Below are 26,450 nucleotides of genomic sequence, written 5' to 3' on the forward strand. Positions count from 1 at the left end.
AGGAATTCTTCAGAGGTGCTACCGCTAAAGAAACAGCTTCCTGGTTACCTCCGAGACTGCTTCCCACCCGCCTCCCTGGGCAGGAGTGAGAGCTTATAAAAAACCCCTGGGTTTTAGGGTGGATGTGATATGTGTGTGTGTGTGTGTGTCTAACGCCCAGAAAGAAAGAAAAAGCAGCTGCATGTTCATGCACTTTCAAAACGCAGGCTTTCTTACGATCCTTGTTTTGCTCCCAAACCGTTTGAGCGTTTTAGAGATTGCAGCTAATATCGCCATATACTTGGAGAACGGGGAGAGGTGGCGGAGATAAAGCGGCTTTTGACAGCCCCTGCCGTGTAGGGCAGCATATATTGTAGGTTAGAGGTGGGGCTGGTTTGGATTTCCCATCCAAAACTCTTCACAGAGCGCAGGAAAGATCAGGCGAGCAACGTCCCGCGCGGAATAAGAAGACCTAAGTTGGAGCACGAATCCTATCTTCTTTGTTGTTTTCATTCGTGAGGGGGAGGAGGGAAGGGAGATGATAACAGGTACCACTAAAATCCTAATTTTTCTCTCACTTCAGCTCTGACGTTGAACAAAAATGGCATCGAAAACTAACCCGGAAGCTGGCCACTCCGTGTGAGTCTAAACTCGAGTCCCGGCACAAACCGCTTCTCCCAGCGGGGTTTGTTTACAGTCACGCGTTTGACAGAACGGGGCGTTCTAAGTAACACACTGGATTTAACTGCGTGCAGTTAGCGTGGGTATTTGTAAATTTATTTTTGCCCATTTCCTTAAATGTGCCTCTCTTTCTCCCCTCTCCTCTCCCAAGAGCAATACATAACGCTGCTCCACTGAACCGGGAAAGCAAGGAAAAACATGATTACGCTTAAATTACTCCAGAATTAATGTCTGGAGATTTAGCTGTAGCAAAACAGCAAGGAGTCTGGTGGCACCTTAAAGACTTAAGACTCGTTGTTTTTCCATTGTTGTAGATTGCAGGTGAAATATACTCAGAGTCGCAAAGTGATTTCATGCTCTTTATTCAGCTCATAGTGGTGAGGAGGAATGAATGAAAGTCCCCTCACAGTATCTGCTTTATATACATTATTTACACAATGGGCTGCACATGATTGGCTAATTCCGGAATTCTACTGTAAGCCAATCAGGTTGTGGATTCACTTCTATCTGGAGCAGGATTGGGTGGTTCCTGCCAACCAATCAAACTGCTGCATTGTTCCAGGACCAATCAGACTGCTGCATTCTGAATCCTATTGTTCTAGGACTAATCAGACTGCTGCAATTTGGATCCTATTGTTCTAGGACCAATCAGACTGCTTCAGTTTGGATCCTATTGTTCTCAGTACATAACACCCCTCCCCTCTAAGTTCCAGTCCTGCCCGGGAGGTCGCATTCATAGTCCTCAAGGTATGCCGGCGGCCTACGTGTGCGTTGCGGCCTGTGGTGTTCCCTGGTCCGGGCCCCAGGTTCTGGCTCATGTTCCAAGGATGCTGGCTGTGATGGGGTTGTTTGGTCTGGTGCAACCGGCTCGCTCAGTCGTGGTTCTGGTTCTGGTGTCCTTTCGGCCTCACGGGTCCTCTCTGTATTTACTGATTCTGCCTCTCCTGCTGGCCCCTCCTGCTCTATGGGCCTCACTGTCCCGCTGTTCCCTTGGGACTCCTCTGACCTGTCCTCCTCCTGGGTTTCTCCCGGGAATCGTCGCCGTATCTGGTCGCAGTGGCGGCGCCAGCATTGCCCCCCATCCGTTAGCACCTCGTACGACACTGGGCCAGTGACCCTGGTGACTGTGGCGGGTACCCATGCCGGGCCTGCCCCAAAATTCTTTGCGTACACTGGGTCCTGGGCCTCGAAGGTCCGGGGGTTCCTGCCTTCCCCCACGACTACCTCATCCTGAGCTCTATCGGGGTGAAGGCGGTCCAATCTGATTGCAAGGCGCCGACCCATTAGTAGTTCCGCGGGGCTCCGGCCAGTCGTTGAGCTGGGGGTGCTGTGCTGTGCTAGAAGGAATGTGGCAAGGCGGTACTCCCAGTCCCCTTGCGTCATGCGGCGGAGGGTGTCCTTGGTGGTCCGCACCATGCGTTCTGCTTGGCCATTGGTGGCAGGGTGGAACGGCGCTGAACGGATGTGGCGGATGGCGTTCTGTGCTGTGAAGGTTTGGAATTCTCCTGACGTAAATGCAGTCCCGTTGTCTGAGACGAGAGTGTCAGGGAGCCCGTGGGTTGCAAACAGCCTGCGTAGTACCCGGATGGCTGCGGACGTGGAAGTGGACGGTACCAGTGCGACCTCCAGCCATTTGGTGTAGGAGTCCACCACTATGAAGAATGTTTTTCCCTGAAAGGGGCCAGCGAAATCCACATGCAGGCGTGACCATGGTGCTCGGGCGGACTCCCAGGACTGGACTGGGGCCCTTGGGGGATCTGGGCGGGATTCTTGGCAGGCCTGGCAGTGTTTGACCCAAGCCTCTATCTCTCCATCGATCCCCGGCCACCACACATAACTCCTGGCAAGGGCCTTCATTCTTACTACCCCTGGATGTGTCTCGTGTAGGGCTGTGAGGACCCTTTTGCGGAGGGGCTGGGGAACAACGACTCTGCTTCCCCATAACAGGCACCCCTTGTGGGCCGACAGTTCATGTTTGCGGGTTGTGTAGCCGGCGAATTCTGGCCCGGGGCTGCTGCTGGGCCATCCCCTCCACACCCAGTCCAGGACCCGGGAGATGACCCTATCTTTCTTGGAATGGTGTGCAACTTCTTGTGCCTGAATGGGGCGGTCAGGAAGCAGCTCCAGGCTCATAACCTCTTGTGCAGGTGCTGGGTCAGGGCCTGTTTCCGGTAGTGGTAGCCTGCTGAGGGCGTCCGCATGGCCCATTGCCTTCCCCGGGCGGTGAATCAGTGCATACTGGTAGCTGGCAAGGAAAATTGACCACCTGAGGACGCGAGGAGACAGCACTTGGGGGGTCTGCTTTTCGGAGGCAAACAAGCCAAGCAACGGCTTGTGGTCAGTCACCACGGTGAAGGGCCGCCCGTACAAGAAATCATGGAATTTTTTTACTCCCTTCACGATTGCCAGACCCTCCTTGTCAATTTGCGAGTAGTTCCGCTCGGTTGCGTTGAGTGTCTGGGAAAAGTACGCCACCGGTACCTCTCTTCCATCCGGGAGTTGGTGCCCCAGGACAGCGCCAATGCCATAGGGTGAGGCATCGCATGCTAGCACCACTGGCAGCCTCTCGTCGAAGTGTGCCAAGACAGAGTTTGAGACAAGCAAGTCCTTGACTGCCTGGAATGCAGCCTCCTGGCGCTGGCCCCACACCCAAGGGGCCCGCTTGTCCAGGAGTCTGTGTAGGGGCTCCGCTACCGCCGCCTTGTGGGGAAGGAAGGAATGGTAAAAGTTCAATAGTCCCAAGAAGGCCTGAAGTTCAGTCTTGCTCTTGGGCGCTGGGGCATCACAAATGGCCCGTACCTTGTCCCCCGTCGGGTGGACCCCTTCTGCGTCCACCATAAATCCCAGAAAGTCCACCTGAGGCACTCCTAGTAGACATTTTTCTCGCTTCACCTTGAGACCCGCCGTCTGGAAACGGTGCAGAACGGTGCGGAGGCGGTCCTCAAACTCCTCTGGTGTGGGCCCGGCAATCAACACATCATCGAAGAAGGGGGTGACGCCAGGAATCCCTTTAAGGAGAGAGTCCATTAGATTCTGGAATATGCCTGGTGCCACGCTGACCCCGAATTGCAGCCGCTTTACCCTGAACGCTCCTCTGTGCGTCACAATCGTCTGTGCCTCTGCTGTGGCCTCATCTACTGGCAGCTGTTGATATGCTTGGGCCAAGTCCAGCTTGCCAAAAATTTTCGACCCAGCCAGGGTGGCAAGGACATGGCTGACCACTGGCACTGGGTATGCGTGGACCGTGAGGGCCTTGTTTATGGTACATTTGTAGTCTGCGCAGATGCGGACCGAACCATTAGGCTTGACGGGTGTGACGATTGGCGTTTCCCAGGGGGCATTAGGCACCGGCTCCAGCACTCCTTGCTCCACGAGTCGGTCCAATTCCTCGTCTATACGGGGTTTCAAGGCGAACGGGACCCGGCGGGCCTTGAGCCTGACCGGTCGTACTGCGGGGTCAAGCTGTAGCGCAATGGGGGGGCCCGTATACTGTCCCAATTTTCCGTCGAAAACCCCTGGAAATTCCTTGCATATGGCGTCCACGTCCACTTGTAAGCTAGTGTGGTTCACCCCGGTGACAGCTAGCCCCAGTGGTCCAAACCATGCCAATCCCAGTAAGCTAATGTAGGGGCCCTTGACCACAAGCAAGTCCAGTTGTCGCGTCCGCCCTCGGTATTGCACCCTGAAGGTCCCCACCCCCATTGTGGGGACCTTACGTTTCTGGAAGTCCCGTAGGGTGAATGGGGCCGGCCTGAGTTTGGGACCCCCAGTAGGACACAGTTTCCTTAAGGTCTTTGCCGAGATTATGGATAGAGTTGAACCCGTGTCAAGCTCCATGCGGCATGGGGCCCCCTCTATCTGTACCTCTACATAAATTTTCTCTACGTTGGGGTGGGGCAACTGGTATACCTGGCAGTCCGTGAGCTCCATCGAGTTGCCTTGGTGCGTTGGGCCCCGGGACCTGGGGCTCTTGGGTTGGTCATCTGATGCCTGGTGTCGGGTGGGCCGAGCCCGACACACCCGGGCGATGTGTCCCGATTTTCTGCACTGCCTGCACTCTGCGTTGCGGAAACGGCAGGTCCTCCTCTCGTGACTCTCCCCGCAGCTTGCACAGTTTCCTCCTTCTCGTCGAGGCAGCTGTGGTCTGTGCGCTGCTTGAGTGCGCTGCTGTACTCGGTGCACCTCCTCCCTGTCAGATCCTGAGTCGTCGGTGAGGTCTTCATGGTGGACCCTCGGTTGGGATGGCAGGCTCGGCCGTGCCTCTTGCGTCGACCTCTCGGCAGCTTCCGTTGCCAGGGCCTCCTCCAGAGCGACGTGGAACGTTAGGTCCTTCTTAGCGTAGAGGCGTCGTTGCAGCTTCTCATCCTTCAGGCCACCGACGAGACGGTCACGAAGCATGTTCTCCAGCTCTGGGAAGTTGCAGAACCGGGCGGCTTGGCGGAGAGAGGTCACAAACCCAGTTATGGTTTCCCCAGGGGCTTGTCGCTTTGCGTAGAAGGCATTTCGACGAGCCACCACTGAGGGCTGCGGCGAAAAGTGCCCCTTCAGCTGTTCCATTATTGTTTTGTATGGAACAGTAGCGACGTCTTCAGGCGCAAGGAGAGCCCGGGCGATTTCAAACGTCTCCTCTCCGCAGACGCTGAAGAATATCGCCCTCTTCTTGGCATCTTCTTCGTCGGTGACCCCTTTGGCTTCTAGGAGGAAGGTGAAACGGGAGGCGTACGCTTCCCAGTCTCCAGATGCTGGGTTGAATGGCGAGAAGCTGCTGTTGGCTGCCATTCTGAGTTCCTTGTGTCCCGGAGCTGAAGCCTGGATACACGGTGCGAGGCAGCAGTGCGGCAGGTGGCGGTGCTGCGGTGCTGTGTGTGGCAGTCAGCTCAGCGGGATCCCACCTTCGTCGCCAGTGAAATATACTCAGAGTCGCAAAGTGATTTCATGCTCTTTATTCAGCTCATAGTGGTGAGGAGGAATGAATGAAAGTCCCCTCACAGTATCTGCTTTATATACATTATTTACACAATGGGCTGCACATGATTGGCTAATTCCGGAATTCTACTGTAAGCCAATCAGGTTGTGGATTCACTTCTATCTGGAGCAGGATTGGGTGGTTCCTGCCAACCAATCAAACTGCTGCATTGTTCCAGGACCAATCAGACTGCTGCATTCTGAATCCTATTGTTCTAGGACTAATCAGACTGCTGCAATTTGGATCCTATTGTTCTAGGACCAATCAGACTGCTTCAGTTTGGATCCTATTGTTCTCAGTACATAACAGCAGGTTTTGCCCTGGGAATGTTTCTGAATCTAGGAACAAATTAACTTTTCCAGGGTGAACAACGGACTTTGCTAACAACGAATGCTTAGGAAAGGGTTGAAAGCTGCTTTAATATTAACAGAAATGTATTTCACTAATGAGACGCTGGAAAAGGCCACACATTTTGTTTTGTGAACCGAAGCTGCTCTTGATGACACTGCAGGGTTAGAGCCACATTTATGCTGCCTTATCTTCCACAACGGAAGAAAGGCGGACTGTTAAGTTGTGGGCGAACATATCAGATGACACAGCAATTCTTCAAACAGCTCTTGTTTATTCACAGGCCAGAAAAGAACTGAACAGAAAGGTTCAGCCAGCCTGCTTATATAGAGCTCCACTACAATGCAACAGTAACCACTTTCTGTAACTATCCAATCACTGAACGTCACTTTCAATCCCTTATTTGCATATGTGGACCTGAGTGAAAACTACAGTATCCCCCTGCTGGCCCAGGGTGAGAACTTCAGTACATAACATGGACTATAAATGTAATAAACAAACCAACTAGCCAGCCAGCCAGCCAGCCAACAAACAACCTCCTAGGGGCCCAAGTCAGATAGCAACAATGAAGAAAACCCATTTGGCTGTTATAAAGAAAGCAACACAAAGTGCATGTGGTGAGCTGCTTGCTGCCATTGACAAAAGTAATGAATAATGCTACCGGCCAACATCGAGAGTAGCCCCATTATCTTCACTAACAGGGAATGATGTATTCAGGCTGTCACCACTGACAAAGCCTTGTCTCTTGTGTAGATTTATCTGAGTGGGTGGAACAGAGAACAAACCGTCTGCTGCTGATCTTAAAGTCCAGGCAGGTTCATGTGCCGATACAAGATTAGATATGAGAAGGCAGGAAGATTCTGTCTCCTGAATAAGGGTTGCCTTCCTTCCATTACCCTCTCACTTTATGATTTTCAGGCAGCCTATGCTAACTTCTGCTTCGGCTGTGTGTACACTATACATTTAAAGCAAATGGCTTCCCCCGAAGAATCCTAGGAGCTGGAGCTTGCTGCTCTCACAGAGCTCCAGTTCACAGCATCAGTAACAAATTACAGCTTCCAGGATTCTTTGAGTTGGGAGAGACATGTTCTCTGAATGTACTCTGAATGGTGTATACACAGACATGGACTGAAGCACTTGTGTACATGCTGATGGCAGGTGTGAACTTAGCTTGAATCAGCTTTTGGAATGCCACTGCTGAGTTATTGAGCATTGCTTTCCAAGGACTTGATGGAGGCATGCAATGATCTGGACCAGGTTGATGATTGTGCATGCCAGCAGCCTTCATATAACCCCCTTATTGTTCAATCACATGACTAGAAATTAGCACAGGCTAACTGGAAATCACAACTGGAAATCGGCCTTCCCCTCCCACCAGCCCCACAAGCTCGGGGAGCAGCGGAAAGGCTGTGTGCAGGAACTAAGCATTTACCATCTCAAAGCAATGGCCAGGCTACCCAGATAAGGCAATCAGATAAGGCATTATCAGGTATCCTGGCAGACAGGAGAGAAGCAACACACTCAAATTTCTGCTGGGGACCACCTCTTTCTGTGATGTATGCATGATGTTTTGGGGGGTGGTCTTGAGCTACAGGTGAGGCAGTTTCAAAAGTCTATATAAGAGCTTGCACACCAATGTCCTGGCTTCCTCTCCTCCCTCCTTGTGTGTGGGGAGTGGGGGACCCTGTTGCAACAGTTTAATAAAGATCATGCTTACTAGCTGCTTTGTTTCTCAATATTCTCTGGCTGGCCTCTGCTATTTTCTCCTACCAATAGAGAACTTACATAAGGACTCTATACGGGCTCTTAGATACCCCATAAGGGAAAGGGAGCAGTTTTTTTCTTATAACACCAGGTAACTCCGAAAATTGTAGCTCTGGGAGTATTGGGGTATATTGATTCACAAAAGGGGCTTGTAATAGCCCAGTTGTATTTTTGGCACATCCACACACCGTGTCTTAAACACAGAGCATGGGGAATAAATTGTATTGTCCAGCGATTGATTGTCAGTGCTGGACTGATTTTAGGCAATCCTCCCCCCAAAAAGCTCAACAGCTCAGTCTTTTGGGAGTTGGATGTGTCTATTGTAGACTTTTTTTGAAAAGGCTGCTAAGTCATATTTGGTCTGTAGATGGCAGTACCAACACCATCTGAAGTAAATTACAAGTTCTGTCATAACAAAATTGGTGCAGAATGATGATGTAGCTAATATGGTGTGTTCTCAAAACAGGGTGCAGCCTTCAGAGCTTATTTACACATACAATTCTGAGCAAAGTTATGTTATTCAACTCCCATTGAGATTGAGAGGACTGAAGCATCCTTTTAACTATGCAGTAGATTGTAGTAATTTGTTTTAAGACACGTTGAACACTTCTCTCGCCTTTGCATGCAAACAGTTGTCAGCTGAAACCCTGGAGATATTTCTGAAGTGTTAGCAATTTTGTCAGCTCAGCTAGAGTGGTTAAAGTCAAATTCCTTTCCCCCGATTTTTTCGCTTAAAGCACAGTTCTGTATTTTTATTCAAAACATACTGAAGATGGTTTACTTTTTGTTTGGGGGGGGGGGATAAATTGACGTATGTGAGAAAAATGAACGAGAGACCCCCAAGAAGTAATATGTTAGCTTTTCTTAGACTGCACAGCAGCAGAGCTTTCTCCCACTACCACAGGGAAAAAATCCAGTGTGGCTAGATTTCTTTTTGTGTGTTGGTTTGCTTTGACTCCCAACACCCAGTGATGCTCAGACAGTAGTAACTGGGTAACTGGTGCCCCCAAATGCTGGTGCTGTGCAGAAGGCCTCCTAACCAATCTCTCCTCTAGGTCTGCCTAGTAGCAGCTTGCAGGACAGGACAGGGCCAAGGTGGAGGAAAGTGAAGGTGGAGGGCAAAGGCTGGAGGGTGGCATTTGCTATACATATGTACACACTTGTGCAATAATGTTGCCTAAGGCTGCTGCTCAATATGTATAAGGCTCAATATATGTTCTATCTGCACATACAGGTGGGCATGTTTACGAAGCAGTGTGCATCAATGTTCTCAACTCCCCTCAATCAGTCTGTGCACTGGCAGAACTGATGTGAAATCTTCCCTTCTCCACTTAATTTTTTTCCTGTGTCTTTTTTGATATACCAGAAGTCTGATAGGAGAGGGCGAGTGGCACAGCCCTGCAACTTCACTAAATCAATAGGAGGTGACCTAAGAAAACATTATCTATGTACACATGGCAACAGCAAGCACCTGAGAAGTGTATTCTCAGCACAAAATAGATTAAAACTGTTCCTGCAGAATATGCTTTAGATTAACTAATAGTGTGGGACAGGGATAACATGGGGATGACACTGTGTGTACAGCACCTCCAAATGCTCCTGCATCTAGACCTGAACACACACTATCATTTAGTGCAGGCTTCCTCAAATTCTGCCCTCCAGATGTTTTTGGCTTATGACTCCCCTGATCCCTAGCTAGCAGGACCAGTGGTCAGGGATGATGGGAATTGTCATCTCAAAACATCTGGAGGGCCGAGTTTGAGGAAGCCTGATTTAGTGTGGTTGGGAAAATGGGAAAGGAGCATTCCATATTGCAACATTTTGTTGCAGGACTCTTTTATTCCCTCTGTCTCTGATGTTCAGGTTATGAGCTCTGTTGATTATGTATGCAGACCACCAATGCACACGTGGGAAGACTGAGCAGGAACCCCGAGGTTTGCAGAAGTACAAAAGAAAAATTATAAATGAAAAACTCTTAAGCAGGAGTGGGCGGGGAACCCAAAACTGTCCTGTCAGGAGAATTAAGCATGCTCAGTAGTTACGGGATGCTGATCTGCTCTTGGAGTGGGGGATATGGGGAAGGGAAATGGAATGGAGTGACCAGAATCCTGAAGAGAGAGGATTCCACATAGCAACACTTTGTTGCAGGTACAACTTGTCATCACTATTAAATACACAGAGCTTGTTATTTAAGCATGTGGAACAAAGCAGCCAAACAAAGGATTTGTTTTTATATCTTGCAGAGATTTAGGAAAGTGGTCACAGATGATTTTTAATAAATGATTTATTTGTTTTTTAAAAAGGTTGACTCAGTCAAAGCAATGACAGTCCACGTAGCTAGAGTATTATTAATCGAATCACATGGCCCGGAGGAGACGGGCGTTTCAGTTTTCATTTTATCCCACACCCTTTACCTTTTCCTGGTTGCAGATTGCAAAGTATCACAGTTCAACAGTGTAAACCATCCAGACTTACAAGGCAACTCTCTGACTATGGATTTGCTACTGGGATGTTTATTTATCTGGAAAGTTTTAAGGTAAGTCTTCTTTATGAGAGGGGTGTTGCCTGTAGTTAAAAAATCTAGGTGATCATATTCTACATCATCTATATATAGTCTTAGAATGACAATCCGGAATCCAACCAAAGTAGATGTGTACTGTTTACTTCAGTGGTTATAAGGGCAGGGAAACAAACAAGTATTACTGTGGGTTCTAGAGCTGTTCTGTTATGGTTAACTCATGCTGTCAAGAAGTCTATCAAAGGATGTGTTTTTCCCTAGATCTTGGAAGAAAAATTAGAGGGATTTTTTGGGGTATGGAATAATAAGGGATATGTTTCTTCCTGTTGATTCTCAGTAAATGCTCTCCATGTTATTGAAGATGTTATTGTAGGTGGGAGATGAAAAATTGACACTGAAGGCATTTTCAGTTTGTTTCCTTCTCTGCATTTCTGTCATGCTTATGTCAAACTTACATTGGGTAGAAATAAAACACATTCAGTTTCGAAATTCCCAATTCCCACTTTCTGTTCCACATAAACACACACACACACACACACACACACACACACACTTGTGGGTCGCTTTCAAAATGCCCTAGGGTCAAATTGCCCATCTGATAAGGTTGCAATCATAGCCCCACTTATCTGGGAGTAAGGCTCCTAGAATTATATTAGGCTTACTTCTGAGTAGAAAAGGTTAGCACTGCACAAGTGCCTGAAGGAACTGGCTATGTCTCTTTGAAGAGATTAAACAACAATTGTTTGCCCCTGAACCACACAGACAGCAATTGTCTGCAGGGGTGTGTGTGACTATTGTTTATCAGTATCCACAGCACTAATCTAAATTGCTGGGATACTGGGATTCTTGCCTAAGCACATACAATTAGCATTTAGCTGTGTGGATGGCAGTTGTACTAATGCCATAGGTGACTGTCAGACGCCATGGACACTACGATGCAATTGCAAGCACCTTTAACCGTCTACCTGTGACATTTTCAATGGCTTGTTAAATTGTTCTTCTTTTGGGACTTCCCCCTTCTTTTTTCCTCAGTGACCACGCTCTCTAGCCACAAACATCTTACCATCTCTTGTGCCTTCTCACAACGCCAGCCTTTCACCCTTTTAAAATGTAATGGGTATTGCTCCGTATGGCTGTCACTACCAATGAGCCATAAAAATGGCACATTGCTGCGCAGGAAAGGATTTCCCCCTGGAAAGGGTCTCAGAGTTAAATTAAGCGAAATGCTTCGGAAAAGAGCGGCCAATCGTTCTGACAAATGTGCCAAAGATCAAGTGCAAAGTACAAGGCAAACATGCCATGGAAGCATGAAGGGGGAGGAGAGGAAGTAGAAGTCCTGTTACACCAGCAGAACTCTGCTGGCACAGCATTGGATATAGTAGTTTGTTTTCAGATGTGTTTTCTTCCATTCCAATCCCCTGAGAGAGAAGAGGGAGTGTCTGTCCTGAAATGCTGCCTTTCATCTTTACTTTTTGACATACCTCTATTAAAAACAAGCCACTTAAAAAACAACAAATGTGTTCCCTATTAATTTCTTTTGTAAAGGCTTTTATGGATTAATCTATCTGATTAGTAGTTTAGGGTTGCAATCCTATGCACAGTTCTCTGGGAGTAAGCTCATTGAACACAGCAAAACATGCACAGGATTGCATCGCATTTGTTGCTGCTGTAATCATTATTTATGCTGCTGTTAAGAGGTTTTTACACTCTTCTGATCCAGTTAGTTACCTATCCATTTACCGTATTCTTTTCAGGACTTATCAGGAGGAATCAGCTTCACCAGTACCATTCAATGTGCATATGGATATGTACGGAAATGAATCTTCAGTACTGAAGCAGAGCTAATCTATCCGAGTATCTGTGGTTTTGATTCAATTTGCCACTTCAACAAATACACACCCCAATTTCCCCAAGGAGAAATACGCTCACATATTTTCTTAGTATGTGATGCACTGAGAAATGGCATATTTTGCTTGTGACCTGAGATGAAATGATCAACCAAGACAATGAGATATACAAAGCAAGAGTTTGCTACGACGGTTCTTGGATTTGTGGTTTATGTTGCGGATATTGGAGCAGATCTCTGGGTAGCAAACAAATATTTCCACGAGGGACAGTATCTCTGGTGTGCCTTGACATTGGCCACAGGGCTTCTTTCATCACTAGTTGTCCAGTATTTCAGTTACACTTGGTTTAAAGATGATGGCACTCACAAGCCGAGTTGGATTTCTTCATTACATCTCTTACAAGCTGGAATATTTACAAGGTAAATATAAAACATAGAACTTACAACTAGCTATGCTTGTAATGTCCTAGATGACTTTTAACGGGAAAGAAGATGATGGTGACTGGTTAAACTTTCAAAATTTCAAATGTGTGCAAGGGTGTGAGGCATAGGAGCAAACTCCTAGGGGCCAAGGGGTCTTCATCCCCCCCCATAAAATATTTGAGGGGGCCAGCCTCCCCCAAGTTGATGGTCACTGCCACTCAAATGATGTGCATGCACTGCGTCATGTGATTATGCGGGGCAGGGCTTAACTGCCCTCCATGTTTTATTCAAGTTGACACCCCTGGTCTTCATCCCCCCCCATAAAATATTTGAGGGGGCCAGCCTCCCCCAAGTTGATGGTCACTGCCACTCAAATGATGTGCATGCACTGCGTCATGTGATTATGCGGGGCAGGGCTTAACCGCCCTCCATGTTTTATTCAAGTTGACACCCCTGGTGTAAAATAAGTAGAATGGGTTGCCTAGCTGCCGTTTGCTGACTTGCTTTATCCTAAAGAGTGACAGTTAGGAAGGAGAGGCAGGGATCTGGAGTGATGTACACACGAATTTGCTAGTACGTGATCAAACCCCACCCCAAAACAGCAACAGTTTGGAGACTACCAAAATTCCCGTTGTTCTTTTATTTTTGTTTAATATTCTTTCATCCCCCCCAAATAATTAAGGTTGTCAAACACTGACAAAGGAGCATCTATGTACATAGCACCCAAGTGACAGTGTAGCAGTTGCTTTGCCAAGATTCCTTTAATGATTGTCATGAGAACTTGTGTGATTTAAAATGTTCTTAACTAATTATGTTTCTCACAGTCACTTTAGCCAAAGGAATTATTAGACAAATTAACTTTTCCTCTGTTCCAGGCTGTGGATGTTGAAAGTGCTAGGGAATGCTTGCTTTCTGTACTTGCCACTAAAATGTTTCTTCGTCATCTTAAGAAGGCAACTAGAACAAAAGAACCACACATTTGCTATCTTTCCTACTATATGCTCCATCAAGATGAGCGCAGTTTGTACAAGTAGCAAGCAAGTGACCACTATGGAAATGGAATGTGCAATATCAAACAACCTGTTAATAGTAACAACAACTCAATAGGGGATGATGTGATGCCACCACTTGTCTGACCTCTGGTTGGTTGCATTGCTGTTGCATACCAGGAGATAGATGGAGAAGGGCAAGGCAGTGGCAAGGGTGGTAATGCACTGCTAATGCACCAGCAGAGCCAGTCTAACCCTCCTACTGGTGCATTTGCCAACCTCCCTGCCCACTTTCTACCTTTCAGTAAGCAGGTCAGGGTGAGCAGTAGTACTGAGCAGACTTCAAATTCCGAACATGTTTGTTGGGTGGTGGTGGCGGCAAAGGGGAGAATGATACTCTTTTATCATTTGTGATGTAAGAAGCATTGTGGAGCAAATGGTCTAACAGGCCAGGCATTTGTACATTATTTTTCCTTCCATAACATCAGATATTCAAAATAATGTGCTATTTGTAGAATATGAAGCATTTTTTTAAAAAATTGCTCTTTATTTCTATTTAATATTTTCCCCATCCAATCCAAACATATATTGGTAAAACTTTTTTTTTTTTTTAAGTGGTTAATGTATTTAATTTGGCATTAATACAAGGCCCAAGAGCAGGTCATATGTCTGTCAAGAAGCAGAAGCTAAACATAACCCAACAATTTCTCCCTAGGTAAATGCCAAGTGATATTCAGTAAGCACTTTACTTTGTGAGAATCCTTGCCAGGCGTCCAAAGGTCACCTCACACCTTATCAAGCTTCTCAGTTGTGAACTGGGGAGGTTTCACATAAAGCTGCGAGCTTGCCCCAACACACCGCTTGGACAACCACAAGCTTAGGTGTATGAGTGTGTGTGTGAGGAACAGATTGATTTACTCAAGCAGGTTTTCTGGAAAATACTGGACTACACAGATGCCTCAGTCTAGGATACAAGAACCAGATGTTTGCGTTTCTGATTGTTTTATAAACTGAGAATACGGCAGGGCTTTTGTCATTCAGAAATATAAATGTGTGCCATCAGCACCACACAAGAAAGCAGCTCTGTACAGTATAGAAATTTTGTTCCTTGTTCTTACATATTAAACTCAAAGCCATGAATGGGATCCCTACAGTTTCTGTCAGTGCTGCAGGCATTCCCGAAGGAACAGGGAGCAGGTCTTGGATTTTTAGTTTGTTATTCCACAACTGCTCATGTATCTTAAGGGCAGCAATGAACTTCCATGAAAGGAATATGCACCCTTCTTTAGAGGGCAACATCCCGGAAAGGAATGCATATCCTCCTTTAGAGAAAAATGGCACCATCATCTGATGTGTTACAGGTAACCTGCTCAAGAGCCTATGCCCAGCCATTTGCCCACCCAAAGGACTTTTGCTACCCAATTCAAGAGTTGTTAGCAGTGCCTCAGAAAGAGCAGGGAGGGAGTCTTTGCATCTGTGCATAGTTATTAAATCCTATGGTTCAACCCTCCAGATACAAATTAACTTCCATCTGCCTCAGCCAGCATGATTAACGATAAGGGAAAATGGGTGTGGTAGTCTATTAATTATTATTATTTATTAAATTTGTATTCTGCCCTATACCTGCAGGTCTCGGGGCAGTTCACAACATAAAGTCACAATATAAAAACACAAAATAGACAATAAAAACAAGAACAATCAAATAATCCCCCCTCCACATGTTGCTAGGTGTAGTCTAGCAACATTTGGAGGACCACAGATTTTTATTTCTTTGGGGGGGGGGGATAGATATAGATCACCCATGTGGGATAATCAATAAAAGACTGGCTGGATCCCTAGATCCAAAGTGCAGAGTTAAACGTATTATCCAGTAAGAGATAGCTCCCAGCAGAGTTTTCAAGTCACAAAAGAAAGCAGCAGAATAGCATGGGGATATAGGCAGTCAAACCGTTTAAATGTGTCCTGTCCTGAGTAAGTTTTAAAATGCTTTACTGTGGTACCTCAGGTTACAGACTTTTCAGGTTACAGACTCTGCTACAGGTTACAGAAATATTACCTTGGGTTAAGAACTTTGCTTCAGGATGAGAACAGAAATTGTGCTCTGGCGGCGCAGCGGAAGGCCCCATTAGCTAAAGTGGTACCTCAGGTCAAGTACGGTTTCAAGTTAAGAATGGACCTCCAGAACGAATTAAGTCCTTAACCCAAGGTACCACTGTACTTACATAGTTCAAAAGGTCAAGTTCATGCATTTATCCATGCAGCAGCAAGTAAACACAGGCAATAACCTTAGGATACAAAATATAATAAAATAGCTCATGGTCTGAGCTCCTAGTGAGCAAACTCAGGCATGTCCTATTTTGATGAGGTCACATGGTGATAGAGAACTAAAAAAGGAGGAAACAAAAAAAAGGAGGAATCTGTCCCTGCTGTCTTGCCCTTCACCTCTAAGCAACTGGCGGTGATGTGTGGCTTTGGGAAGTTAGGTCAGTAACGCAACTCTGCCCACACCACCAGCTGCTACTGCTTCTAGGGGCTGGAAGGTGGGGCAAGACAGTCACTGATGACATCCCCTGATCACAAACATAGGGTGTCTCTGCCCTGTGGACTACATAAGCATGCATACAGTAAGGCAGGGATCGGCAAGGTTTACCTCGTCTGGACTGGTTCGCTCCAGTGGAGATCCCTCCGTGGACTGGATCATGCATGTGCCCACGATTTCCGGTGAGCGTGTGGCTCGGTTTGGGGCCGGTTAAATGACCCCCATGGGCCGCTTGTGGCCCATGGGCCTTAGGTTGCTGACCCCTGCAGTAAGGTTTCATTAAACATCCAGTGCAATTGTCAAATATTTCAAGCCATTCAGGCACACTGTGCATGGAATGTCTACCCTTGGGTTAACCTTTGCTATAATTATCAGAATAATGAGGACATTCTGATACCCCAAAATCTATTTTAAGGGATGAAAGTTGTTTTCAGTGTTCAGCTAAAGCAATGTGAGGTGAGCCACACGTATGGAGGCCACCATTGCTGTTCTGTAGGAAGATATTTATGTATAAATTTACCCAAGATTTCTGCAGCGTACATTGGAGCTTGCCACAAAACTGCCAGCATGTGAACTTCAAAACATTATTCAGAAGTTCCCACAGGGCAATCGGTACTTCTTGGGATATGTTCTTGTAAGCAGAGCTTTTAAAAACAGCAAACTGAAGAGGAGCGAGTAAGTGCCCTGTCATTTTGAGAAACAGCAGGAAATGAGGTTGGTTAAAATACATTTTAAGAGGGGATTTCTAGCTTCCTTTTATCTCTGCTTGCAGTTGCTTCTTTGCTCTGCAGATGCAGAGCAAACACACCTTTGCATCTGCTCAAAAATGTGCCTTGTGCTCAAATGAGAAGACACTTCTGTTTCGAAAACAAGCGTCCAAATCAGCAACTTGGGTACTGGGTTAATGTAATTCTTGCGGAAACCAAGGACTCAGCTATACAGCTGCAAATAAAATGTTTGAAGTGCAATATACAATGTGATGCTGGATGGTGATGGTGAGCCTTATGGAAAATTCAATTTATTTTAAAAAAACACTTTTTAAAAAAGCATTTTCATACCTTTTTAAAAATACAGTGGCATCTTGGGTTACAGACGCTTTAGGTTACAGACGCTTCAGGTTACAGACTCTGCTAACCCAGAAATAGTACCTCGGGTTAAGAACTTTGCTTCAGGATGAGAACAGAAATCTCACAGTGGCGGTGTGGCGGCAGCAGGAGGCCCTATTAGCTAAAGTGGTACCTCAGGTTAAGAACAGTTTCAGGTTAAGAACGGACCTCCGGAACGAATTAAGTTAACCCTGTATGTGTATAGATTCCACCCAAGAGTGTTTCTCATCTTTTCTTCAGTGATGTACGTGTTCCTTGCCAGAGGATGTATGCTGTGGTTTGATAGTGGGAATAAAAACTGCATCTCCCAAAAGAAAATAGAAATATTTTGAGAAGCGAACGTTCTTCATGAGGCAATGAATTAACCCCCCCCCGAAATGTTTAGTGTGTTTTCCATCTATGTTTTATTTTATAGGAAATTACTTCATAGCCTTAAGGACACATTATTCAGTGTATGGCTGTGGGAGTTGAGATATAATGCAGTAATAAACATTAGCGTGCATTAGCTCCTCATTTTCCACTGTCTACCAATGAAATGCATGTCACCACAAGAAATTCATGTGCCCTAAGAATTACAATAGAATTTGCATGTCTATTTATACTGAGCAGCAGGTGCCTTCTGTTACAACCTTCAAATATCTACAGAAAATATTTCAGTTCCTCTAGGCTTATGCAAGCAGTTAAGAATACATCCTTCCATAATAGTTAGCTGATCTCTGATTGTAAATTTTTATGTGGATTTATGTATCGCTGTTGTAAATAGCTCTGATATCCATTTTGTGAATTGTGGTATATAAATAGGGTTCTTAAAACCAACCAACCAACCAACAAACATGCCTGCTCAAAAGTAGGTCCCGCTGAGTTCAATGGAGTTTACTCTCAGGTAAGCAAATTGAAGACTTAAGCTGCTTTTGGCATTCCTTGTAAGGATAGCACAGGAATTCAAGGCTTATTTTTGAAAGCAGGCATGCATATCTGAGGATTGTGGTGGTATATGGGGTTTTGACCGCTGGCTGTAACAGATGAAGCTCTGCACATAGATACATGTCATTTTGGTCTGCAACTGTTATCAATTGGAGGGCCTCCCTCGTGCAGGAGTTATGTAACTGGATTGTGGCCATACTATATATTTAAAAGAAAAGCACAGGTGGAATGTGCTGTTACCAGTAGGATTGTAGAAGCGGGGACTGAATATAAAATTTTCTGATATAAGTTTAAACCCCCAAATACCGTTACTTTAATATTATTGCAAGCTACATTGGATTTTTTCTTTAAAATGGAAAGCAGGCAATAATTTTAAATAAACAGATAAGGGTTTGTTTCCACAGGGAAGGGGGGACGCACAGCTTTTTATAGAGCTCTGAAAAGTCCTCAGCAAGTCATTTATCCTATCTAGGGTGGCGCTCTTGATATAGGAAATAAAGTTGCCATCACTAGAGAAAAGCTTAGCATGTGCAGCAATGGGCCCTATCTGCATTATATATTGAAAGCAGTATCATACCACTCTAAACAGTCATGGATTTCTCCAGGGAATCCTAGGAACTGTAGTTTGTTCAAGATGCTGAGTCTCTTGTTCTCCTCCCAGAGCTATAATTCTCAGAGTGGTTTTACAACCAATCCTTATTCTCCAGGAACTCTGGTAAAGCAGCTAGCCCATTTGCAAAAGCTAAGCAGGGTCCGGTATGGTTTCACATTGCGTTGGGTTACCTTGCATTTCCTGCACTGCAGGGGGTTGGATTACGAGACCCTCAGGGTCCCTTCCAGCTCTACACGTCTATGATTCTCAGCACCCTTAACAAACTGCAGTTCCCAGGATTCTTTGGGGCGAAGCCATGGCCATTTAAAGTGATACGATACTGCTTTAAATGTATAGTGCAGATGGGGCCACATTCTCCCATATTTTTGTATTAAGTTTTTTTTTTGCGGGGGGGGCAGATTCTGAAAAAAGAGGGGAAATAAAATGGAAAGAGGGAAGTGGGAGCAATAGTTTCTATGGGATCTGTCACCATGCCAACATTTTCTTTCCTTTAAAATTTCAGAACTTCCCTGCTCATTTTGTGTTTCATTTACCATATTTTTCGCTCTATAAGACGCACTTTCCCCCTCCTAAAAAGTAAGGGGAAATGTGTGTGCATCTTATGGAGCGAATGCAGGCTGCGCAGCTATCCCAAAAGCCAGAACAGCAAGAGGCTATCCCAGAAGCCAAATCCCTCTTGCTGTTCTGGCTTCTGGGATTCAGAATATTTTTTTTCTTATTTTCCTCCTCCAAAAACTAGGTGTGTCTTACGGTCTGGTGCGTCTTATAGAGTGAAAAATATGGTAGATGCTTCTTAGAGGTTGAGTTTCTCGCACTCCCTTTGTGTGAATGGGTCTGAATGTGAAGGAAAGGGATGATAAGCCAATTGTGCACATGGCATGATGTGTTTCACACTCCCACTGTGAAATTCAAAGGGGAGCAGAAGAATGGCTGGAAGAGACAGACTTAAGCAACCCTCTCCCTTTCTGGTCCTCTATTTCTGCTTTTCATTTGAAGAAACAAACACCGTGAGATTGTTAGCCCCACCTGTTGCATCATGTTTACTTTGGCCCTAAATCTTACAAAATGCCCGACTGTACCTTTCTCCATTGCAGATACTGGGCTGCACTGAAATGTGGCTATCAGGCAGCATTTAAAATGAACAACTCGGAAGATGGATTGATTGATGGTTGCACCAGCCCCATTCACAAGAGCGCCATTTGTGCAATGACTGATATAAGTATGCTCAGACTATTTAGGGCATTTCTGGAGAGCACGCCCCAGCTCATTCTTCAGATCTACATCCTGATGACATCTGACAGTTCTACCCCCAGTCAGTGTAAGTCTGCTTGTGGTGATGGAAGCCATCTCCTAACAGTGTGTGGAACATGTGATGGCGCAGAATGTTCACAAACATTTAAACTGCTCAGAGAACTACTTCAGTACATATGAAATGCACCTTCTGTGCCTTAAGACAGAGATCAGGCACCACCAGTTCATTCCTCACTGATGTTTATTTGGCATTTGATTATTGTTATTTGTTATGTGCATCACTTTAGACTCACATTAAATAATGTTTGCCATGCTGTTGCCCATTCACCCAACTCCATGGTTGGAGTGTCTTTAAATCTATTTATGTCTCCATATTTCTTCCATTTCCCCTCTAGATCACTCATTGCTTCCTCTGTTTTCTGCTTCTTAGTCTACTGCTCCCGGCTCTACTTTCTTAAGCCACTTTGTTTCTTGTCTTCCCTTGTACCTCTCACTCTCTTTCCCTTCCTCCTCCACCCATTCATAGCACAAAATCTTTCACACCTCAGTACTCTCTTATTTACACCTTTCCCAGGCCATACCAATCACTGGTCTTCCCTCAAACCATTCTCCCATTCTTTATTTTTTTATTTTTTGACTGTCTAGGATGTTTCTTTGGACTATAATAAAGGCTCCTGCTTGCCTGGATAGAAAGATGGGTGCATAGATGATATGCATCCCTCTTGGCCCTTTGGTGGATGGACTTCTAACCTATTGCACAAAGTTAACAGTCACACCCATTGTGCCACCTAGTGTTGGCATGTAGCCCCTGGAAGGTTGCCCACTAGGCAAGAATGCCATCAGGCTGAGAAAGGTTCCCCACTCCTGAGATAGGCCTTTGGTCTGATCCAGCAGTGCTCTTCTGATGCTCTCAAAGTAGGAGCTAAGGAAAAAGGAGGACTTCATGAAGAGCCTGGAGGCCAAAGTGGCTGTGTGCATTCATTAGGGAGGGAATAATCAGGCAGAGTAGTTGGGACAGTGGGCAGAGAGCCAAGGGACTCTCTACTGCTGTCTACTGCTGAGAACCTGCCAGGTCAGCTGCACCTTCATGAACTGCATAGAAGAGACATTCTCCCACTCAGTGCTATTTTTGTAGAAAATGAGGTGCCGGAACTCTCCATGAACGCCTCCCTTGTTCTCTTATAATGGCAAAGGTGCCCACCTGAGAGGTGCCGGAACTGAGTTCAGGTGAGTTTTGGATGAAAAAATGCCCTGCATCATACTTCTGATTTTTGTTGACATCTTTCCTCTGGGATCTGGCAGCTTTTGTAGGGTAGTGAAGGAAAACAAGTTATGGGATGGGACAGGCTGAATTGATATGAATTCAGTACCAGCCAGTTATTTGACCAAAAGCTTCCCAGTAGTTAGTACAGTCATTCCTTGGGTTACAGACGCTTCAGGTTGCGTTTTTTCGGGTTACGGACCGCTGAAACCTGGAAGTACTGGAACAGGTTACTTCTGGGTTTCAGCAGTCGTGCCTGTGCAGAAGTGCCAAATCGCAACCCGTGAGTGCGCAGATGTGCAGCTGCGGGTTGCGAACGCTGCGGGTTGCGAATGTACATCCTGCACGGATCACGTTTGCAACCCGAGCATCCACTGCATATCTAATTTCCATAGCTTCTAAGAGTATGTATGTCTGTCTATCTAGTTCAGACTACTGTGCCATCTTTGTGTGAATATTATTTAATAGAAAAAACTCTTCTTTTTCTAACAGGGCTAACAACTTTTATTTCCTTTTATTTAGATGTAACCATTGCAATGTCTTTCTGTGGCATCTCCTGTGCAACTGTGGACTATCAGATAGCGTTACGAAAATCCCTGCCTGAGAAAAAAAACTTTCCAGGGATATTTTCCAAATTAATATATCTTTTCTATAAACTGCTGACTTTGACTTCTTGGATACTCTGCATTGCTCTGGTCACCATACTAAGTATAACGTCTCTCGTTCTACTTGTGTTTCTTTGGCTTTTGAGTATATGTTGGGTCCTGAAGCAACACACAACATTTTGTACATCTAAAGTACCAGAAATTGTCTACAGGACTATTGTGGGAATCATTCTTATTTTTACCTTTTTTAATGTCAAGGGAGAAAAGACCAAAATACCTCTGATTGTTTATTATACTGCTCGGGGGTTTATAACTGCAACAATAGTGTATGTTTGCATGTCCTGCAAATCAGTGTTTAATGGGAAAATATATTTGTTATCTGTAATTATGGTGGTCGTTATCACCCTAATATTGGGCATTATTTTTCTTATTTCATATTATGCATATTTTCATCCTAGGAATTTTTATACACAAGATGTAGTTGATGGACCAGGAATTTATTACACACAAGAGGTAGTTGATGGACCAGGAAGTGAAAGAACAGAAAACTGTAGAATGAGGGGATTCCTGATGCAATAAATCTCATGACAATTATCTGTTGCTGCTGCTATGCTTCTTTTTATTTAATAAGATATGATAGCCATCTTCAAATATCCAAAGGGCTGCCACATGGAGGATGGAGCAAGTGTGTTCTCTCCTGTTCGAGAGGCTAGGACCTGAACCAGTGGCTTCAAGTTACAAGAATGGAAATTCTGACTAAACATCAGGAATGATTTCCTGACAGTAAGAGCTGCTTGACTCCCACGAGAGGAGGTGGTCTCTCCTTCCTTGGAGGTTTTTAAGTAGAGGTTGGATGGCCATTTCATATGTGTGATCTAGTTGAGATTCCTGAATTGCAAGGGGGTGAACTAGATTACCCTTGGGATATCTTCCAACTCTATGCTTCTATGATTTCCTCAGTGCAAAAATTCACTGATGCGGTAATAGTGCATTGGAGGTCAATTTATACTGGGCCATCCTGTTTTATTTTCCCAGTAGTGATGTATGGAAGTGAGAGCTGGACCATAAAGAAGGCTGATCACCAAAGAATTGCTGCTTTTGAATTATGGTGCTGGAGGAGACTCTTGAGAGCCCATGGACTGCAAGACTTATCCATTCTTAAGGAAATCAGCCCTGAGTGCTCACTGGAAGGACAGATCCTGAAGCTGAGGCTCCAATACTTTGGCCACCTCATGAGAAGAGAAGACTCCCTGGAAAAGACCCTGATGTTGGGAAAGATTGAGGGCACAAGGAGAAGGGGATGACAGAGGACGAGATGGTTGGACAGTGTTCTCGAAGCTACCAGCATGAGTTTGACCAAACTGCAGGAGGCCGCGGAAGACAGGAGTGCCTGGCGTGCTCTGGTCCATGGGGTCACGAAGAGTCGGACACGACTAAACAACTAAACAACAACAACATGAAGGCTGCTGGCATACACAATTGTCAATCTGGTCCAGATCATTGCATGCCTCCATCAAGTCCTTGGAAAGCAATGCTCAACAACTCAGCAGTGGCATTCCAAAAGCTGATTCAAGCTAAGTTCACACCTGCCATCCGCATGTACACAAGTCCATGTCTGTGTATACACCATTCAGAGCACATTCAGAGCACATGTCTCTCCCCACTCAAAGAATCCTGGGAGCTGTAATTTGTTACTGATGCTGGGAACTGGAGCTCTGTGAGAGCAGCAAGCTCCAGCTCCTAGGATTCTTTGTGGGAAGCCATGTGCTTTAAATGTATAGTGTACATACAACCGAAGCAGAAGTTAGCATAGGCTGCCTGAAAATCATAAAGTGAGAGCGTAATGGAAGGAAGGCAACCCTTATTCAGGCATGACTAAATGACTAAACAACAACAACATGATGCTTCCCCAATGTTTCCACATTATTTCAGTCTGGGTGAGTGCTCTTGCATATAATACAACATCAATTGAAAGATAACCCAGAACAATTGTGGCATATGAAAAGTTAGAGGATTTTAGCAGGAAGCTGCAGGACATGCACTGATTGGAAACAAAGGACCCTGAAACTTTGGCAGAATTGAAAGTGTGATCACATACAACTAGTACGCCAATATCATAATGAGCCCAAATCAAGAATGAACAATAAAATACATTTGGAAGGCTCCCGAGTTTATTAGACTTGCAGGCTTGCTTTGCTCTTTGTCATTCAGGTAGGAACTATAACTAAATCCTTTCAGTAACTTCGTCTGGAGGGGAAAATGCAACCTTTCTTTCAGTTTGGTCTTGACAACTTCATTCATGCCTTTCAATGCCAAGACTTGATTGCAGGAATGTTTTCTGCAGTGTGTTTCGCCTGAAGATTGCAGCTGATGCAGAATGATCTGGACAGTGCATTAGTAATCCAGGATGTTCAATGGTTTCTTATGCCCTTATAATACATCACAATTTGTGATGCTAGTTTTGATCTGTGAATATGTGAACAGCTTGAGCCTTACATGACTTTTCTGTGAAATGTCATGTTCATGGCAGGCTGGCATTTCCTGGCTGGAATTATTGTGTGTACAAAGCAATTTTCAGTTATGGTATAATGAGCCTTTGTATCTACAGTATATCATTTTATTTTATGTGTTGTATTTGGTTTGGCTTTCTGTTTTGTTATTTTGGGGTGACTTTCTATATACTCTTTACAGGGAAATGTCCCACTCAAGGTACCTTTCGCTGCAATTCCTTTGATATGCATCTTATAAGCATGTGAAACTGACAAAAGGCTAGGTTAGTTCAGCAAATGGAATTCACATGCTTACATGTCATGTTTGACTTTCACCCCACTGGAAAGAAAAAGCCACAGGTGCTATGAACGGTATGTTGTACAAAACCAGGGGAATGCTTTATATAGCTTGACCAGGAAGCTCTTTGTGAGGGCAGAATCCAAAGGGCTGTTCCACTTATTGTTTTGATTCATGACAGAACCACAGAATCAGGAAGTATCTCTTAAGGAGGTACTTCTTGTTGGAAGGATTAAGAGCTACCATAACTGTTGTTATACAAGAGTAGCTCTGTCTCTATGCTGTTTCTGCTAGGCAGGGACTAAGTCTGCATACTTTAAAGTGTATAACTTCTCCAAATAATCCTGGGAACTGTAGTTTGTTAACAATTCAGGGAATTGTAGCTCTGTGAGGGGTAAGCTAGGAATCTTTGTGGTAAGTCGTGCTTTAAATGTTGGGTGCCTATGCAGCCAGGGACTGCTGCTGCCATGAGCTTGTGGTTAGTGGGTGATTAGTTTTCTGCTTCAGGTGCCAACTGCCTGCAAAGTGCTTTGTGTGGAAATGCCCTCAGTAATACTATTGGCATCTGACAATAGCCGGTGGTAGGTTTTAGTGCAGCAGTAGCCCACTTTGTGTTCTCCAGATGTTGTACTGCACCTTCCAACAGCCTCAGCCAACCTGACAAAGTTCAGGGTCCGACAACATATAGAAGGCACCATATTTGCTAGCCTTATTTCAAAGAGAATGGAAGTTATGGAGTGAACTGGCCCCAGCACAACATTTATAAAGATATGGCTATCCTTTTTTGCACATGCCACATAATGCACCATTGAACATCTCTCCTGTTCTTGTGTTTATGTGAAAAATAGTAATGCAACTCAAAATACTCTTGAATCAGGCTTTTTAATCCATTAATAGTGGCAATGAAAGGTAGAGTTGCATCATAACCTTCTTGCACTTTCTGTTACCTATGAACAGCTGTGGTCTGTCCAAAGCACATTTTTTATCTTCCACTCACCATTTTCCTGCAGTTTTTCCTATAACACCACCTCCCTGTTTGCAAATGTTGTTATTGACTGGCATGCCCTCCTTATCAAATTCCTCTTCCTTTTCTACAAATCTGGCCTTCCACAGTATGACCGTTCTCTTCACTCTTTGTTCTTCCATGAAGCTTACAAGGTAAGAGAAACTCACTGCTGCAATTGTTTTCTTCTTTAACACGTCAGCAGCTCAGGTACAACCAGCAGCTGTGACAATGACAATCTTTTTACCGAATCAGTTTCATGGAGAAGTGGGAATAAGTAGCAACGCTCATTAACTGTTGCAGTGGAGATTCCTGAACGTTGATTAAAGTACTTAAAAATGCATGCATGATTTCAGTCTCCCTCTCCACCCAACTTGGGACAGTCCTTCCGTCATGTTATATCTTGATTTCACCACATGAGGGCTTCTTTGTAAGAAACAGGAACGAGTAACTACAGAATTACAGCAAAATGTAATGATAGCGTTTCCTGTAAACATTGCCTAGAATAAACCCTAAGGCTATAAAACTCGAATGACTCAGATGTGCTTAAGCCTCGTGTCAACTGAATGTGTCTAAATCGGTACCAGTGTATCTGAGGTCAGGCAGAAACATGCAAATGTGCATATAATTAAGGGTGATATTTCAAATTAAAAATGGCCACCTCGAAAATAAAATGGTAAAGGCCTCTTTGGATTTCAATCTATTACAGATGCTCACGCACACTTCCGCTTTCTATTCTGGGCAGCCCTTAAAATCCAGCTGCCAGTCAGACCGTGGATTGTGCTTGACCTTGTCATTTTAATCTAACTGCAAATTGAAAGCAAATGTTACCCGCCCCATCCACCCC

At 45.1% G+C, this 26,450-nt stretch overlaps 1 protein-coding gene across 4 annotated transcripts; it reads left to right on the forward strand.

Annotated features, from left to right (window-relative positions):
* The first annotated feature begins 128 nt into the window (after positions 1–128).
* On the forward strand, positions 129–22,407 carry XKR9 (XK related 9). 4 transcript variants are annotated; one of them, XM_082233917.1, is made up of 6 exons: positions 129–739; positions 6,258–6,591; positions 10,169–10,274; positions 12,011–12,522; positions 19,791–20,014; positions 21,731–22,407. In XM_082233917.1, exons 4-6 carry the CDS (start codon positions 12,263–12,265, stop codon positions 22,390–22,392), a joined length of 1,146 nt encoding a protein of 381 aa, XP_082090043.1. In that variant the 5' UTR covers positions 129–739; positions 6,258–6,591; positions 10,169–10,274; positions 12,011–12,262; the 3' UTR covers positions 22,393–22,407. The 4 variants fall into 4 exon arrangements, with proteins under 4 accessions (XP_082090043.1, XP_082090044.1, XP_082090045.1 ...); XM_082233918.1 differs by lacking the exon at positions 129–739 and having other exon boundaries at positions 6,150–6,591; XM_082233919.1 differs by lacking the exons at positions 129–739; positions 6,258–6,591 and having other exon boundaries at positions 9,956–10,274; positions 21,731–21,916; positions 22,272–22,407.
* The last annotated feature ends 4,043 nt before the right edge of the window (positions 22,408–26,450 follow it).

This window comes from Podarcis vaucheri, assembly GCF_965113315.1.
Source record: "Podarcis vaucheri genome assembly, chromosome: 8".
NCBI lineage: Eukaryota > Metazoa > Chordata > Lepidosauria > Squamata > Lacertidae > Podarcis > Podarcis vaucheri.

Bases quoted from the DNA above. Each gene is read 5' to 3' on its own strand.
- XKR9 (XM_082233917.1), top strand. From the start codon at position 12,263: ATGAGATATACAAAGCAAGAGTTTGCTACGACGGTTCTTGGATTTGTG. The intron at 12,523-19,790 runs GTAAATATAAAA...TCTCCATTGCAG, and splicing joins CAAGCTGGAATATTTACAAG to ATACTGGGCTGCACTGAAAT. The intron at 20,015-21,730 runs GTAAGTCTGCTT...CCTTTTATTTAG, and splicing joins CAGTTCTACCCCCAGTCAGT to ATGTAACCATTGCAATGTCT.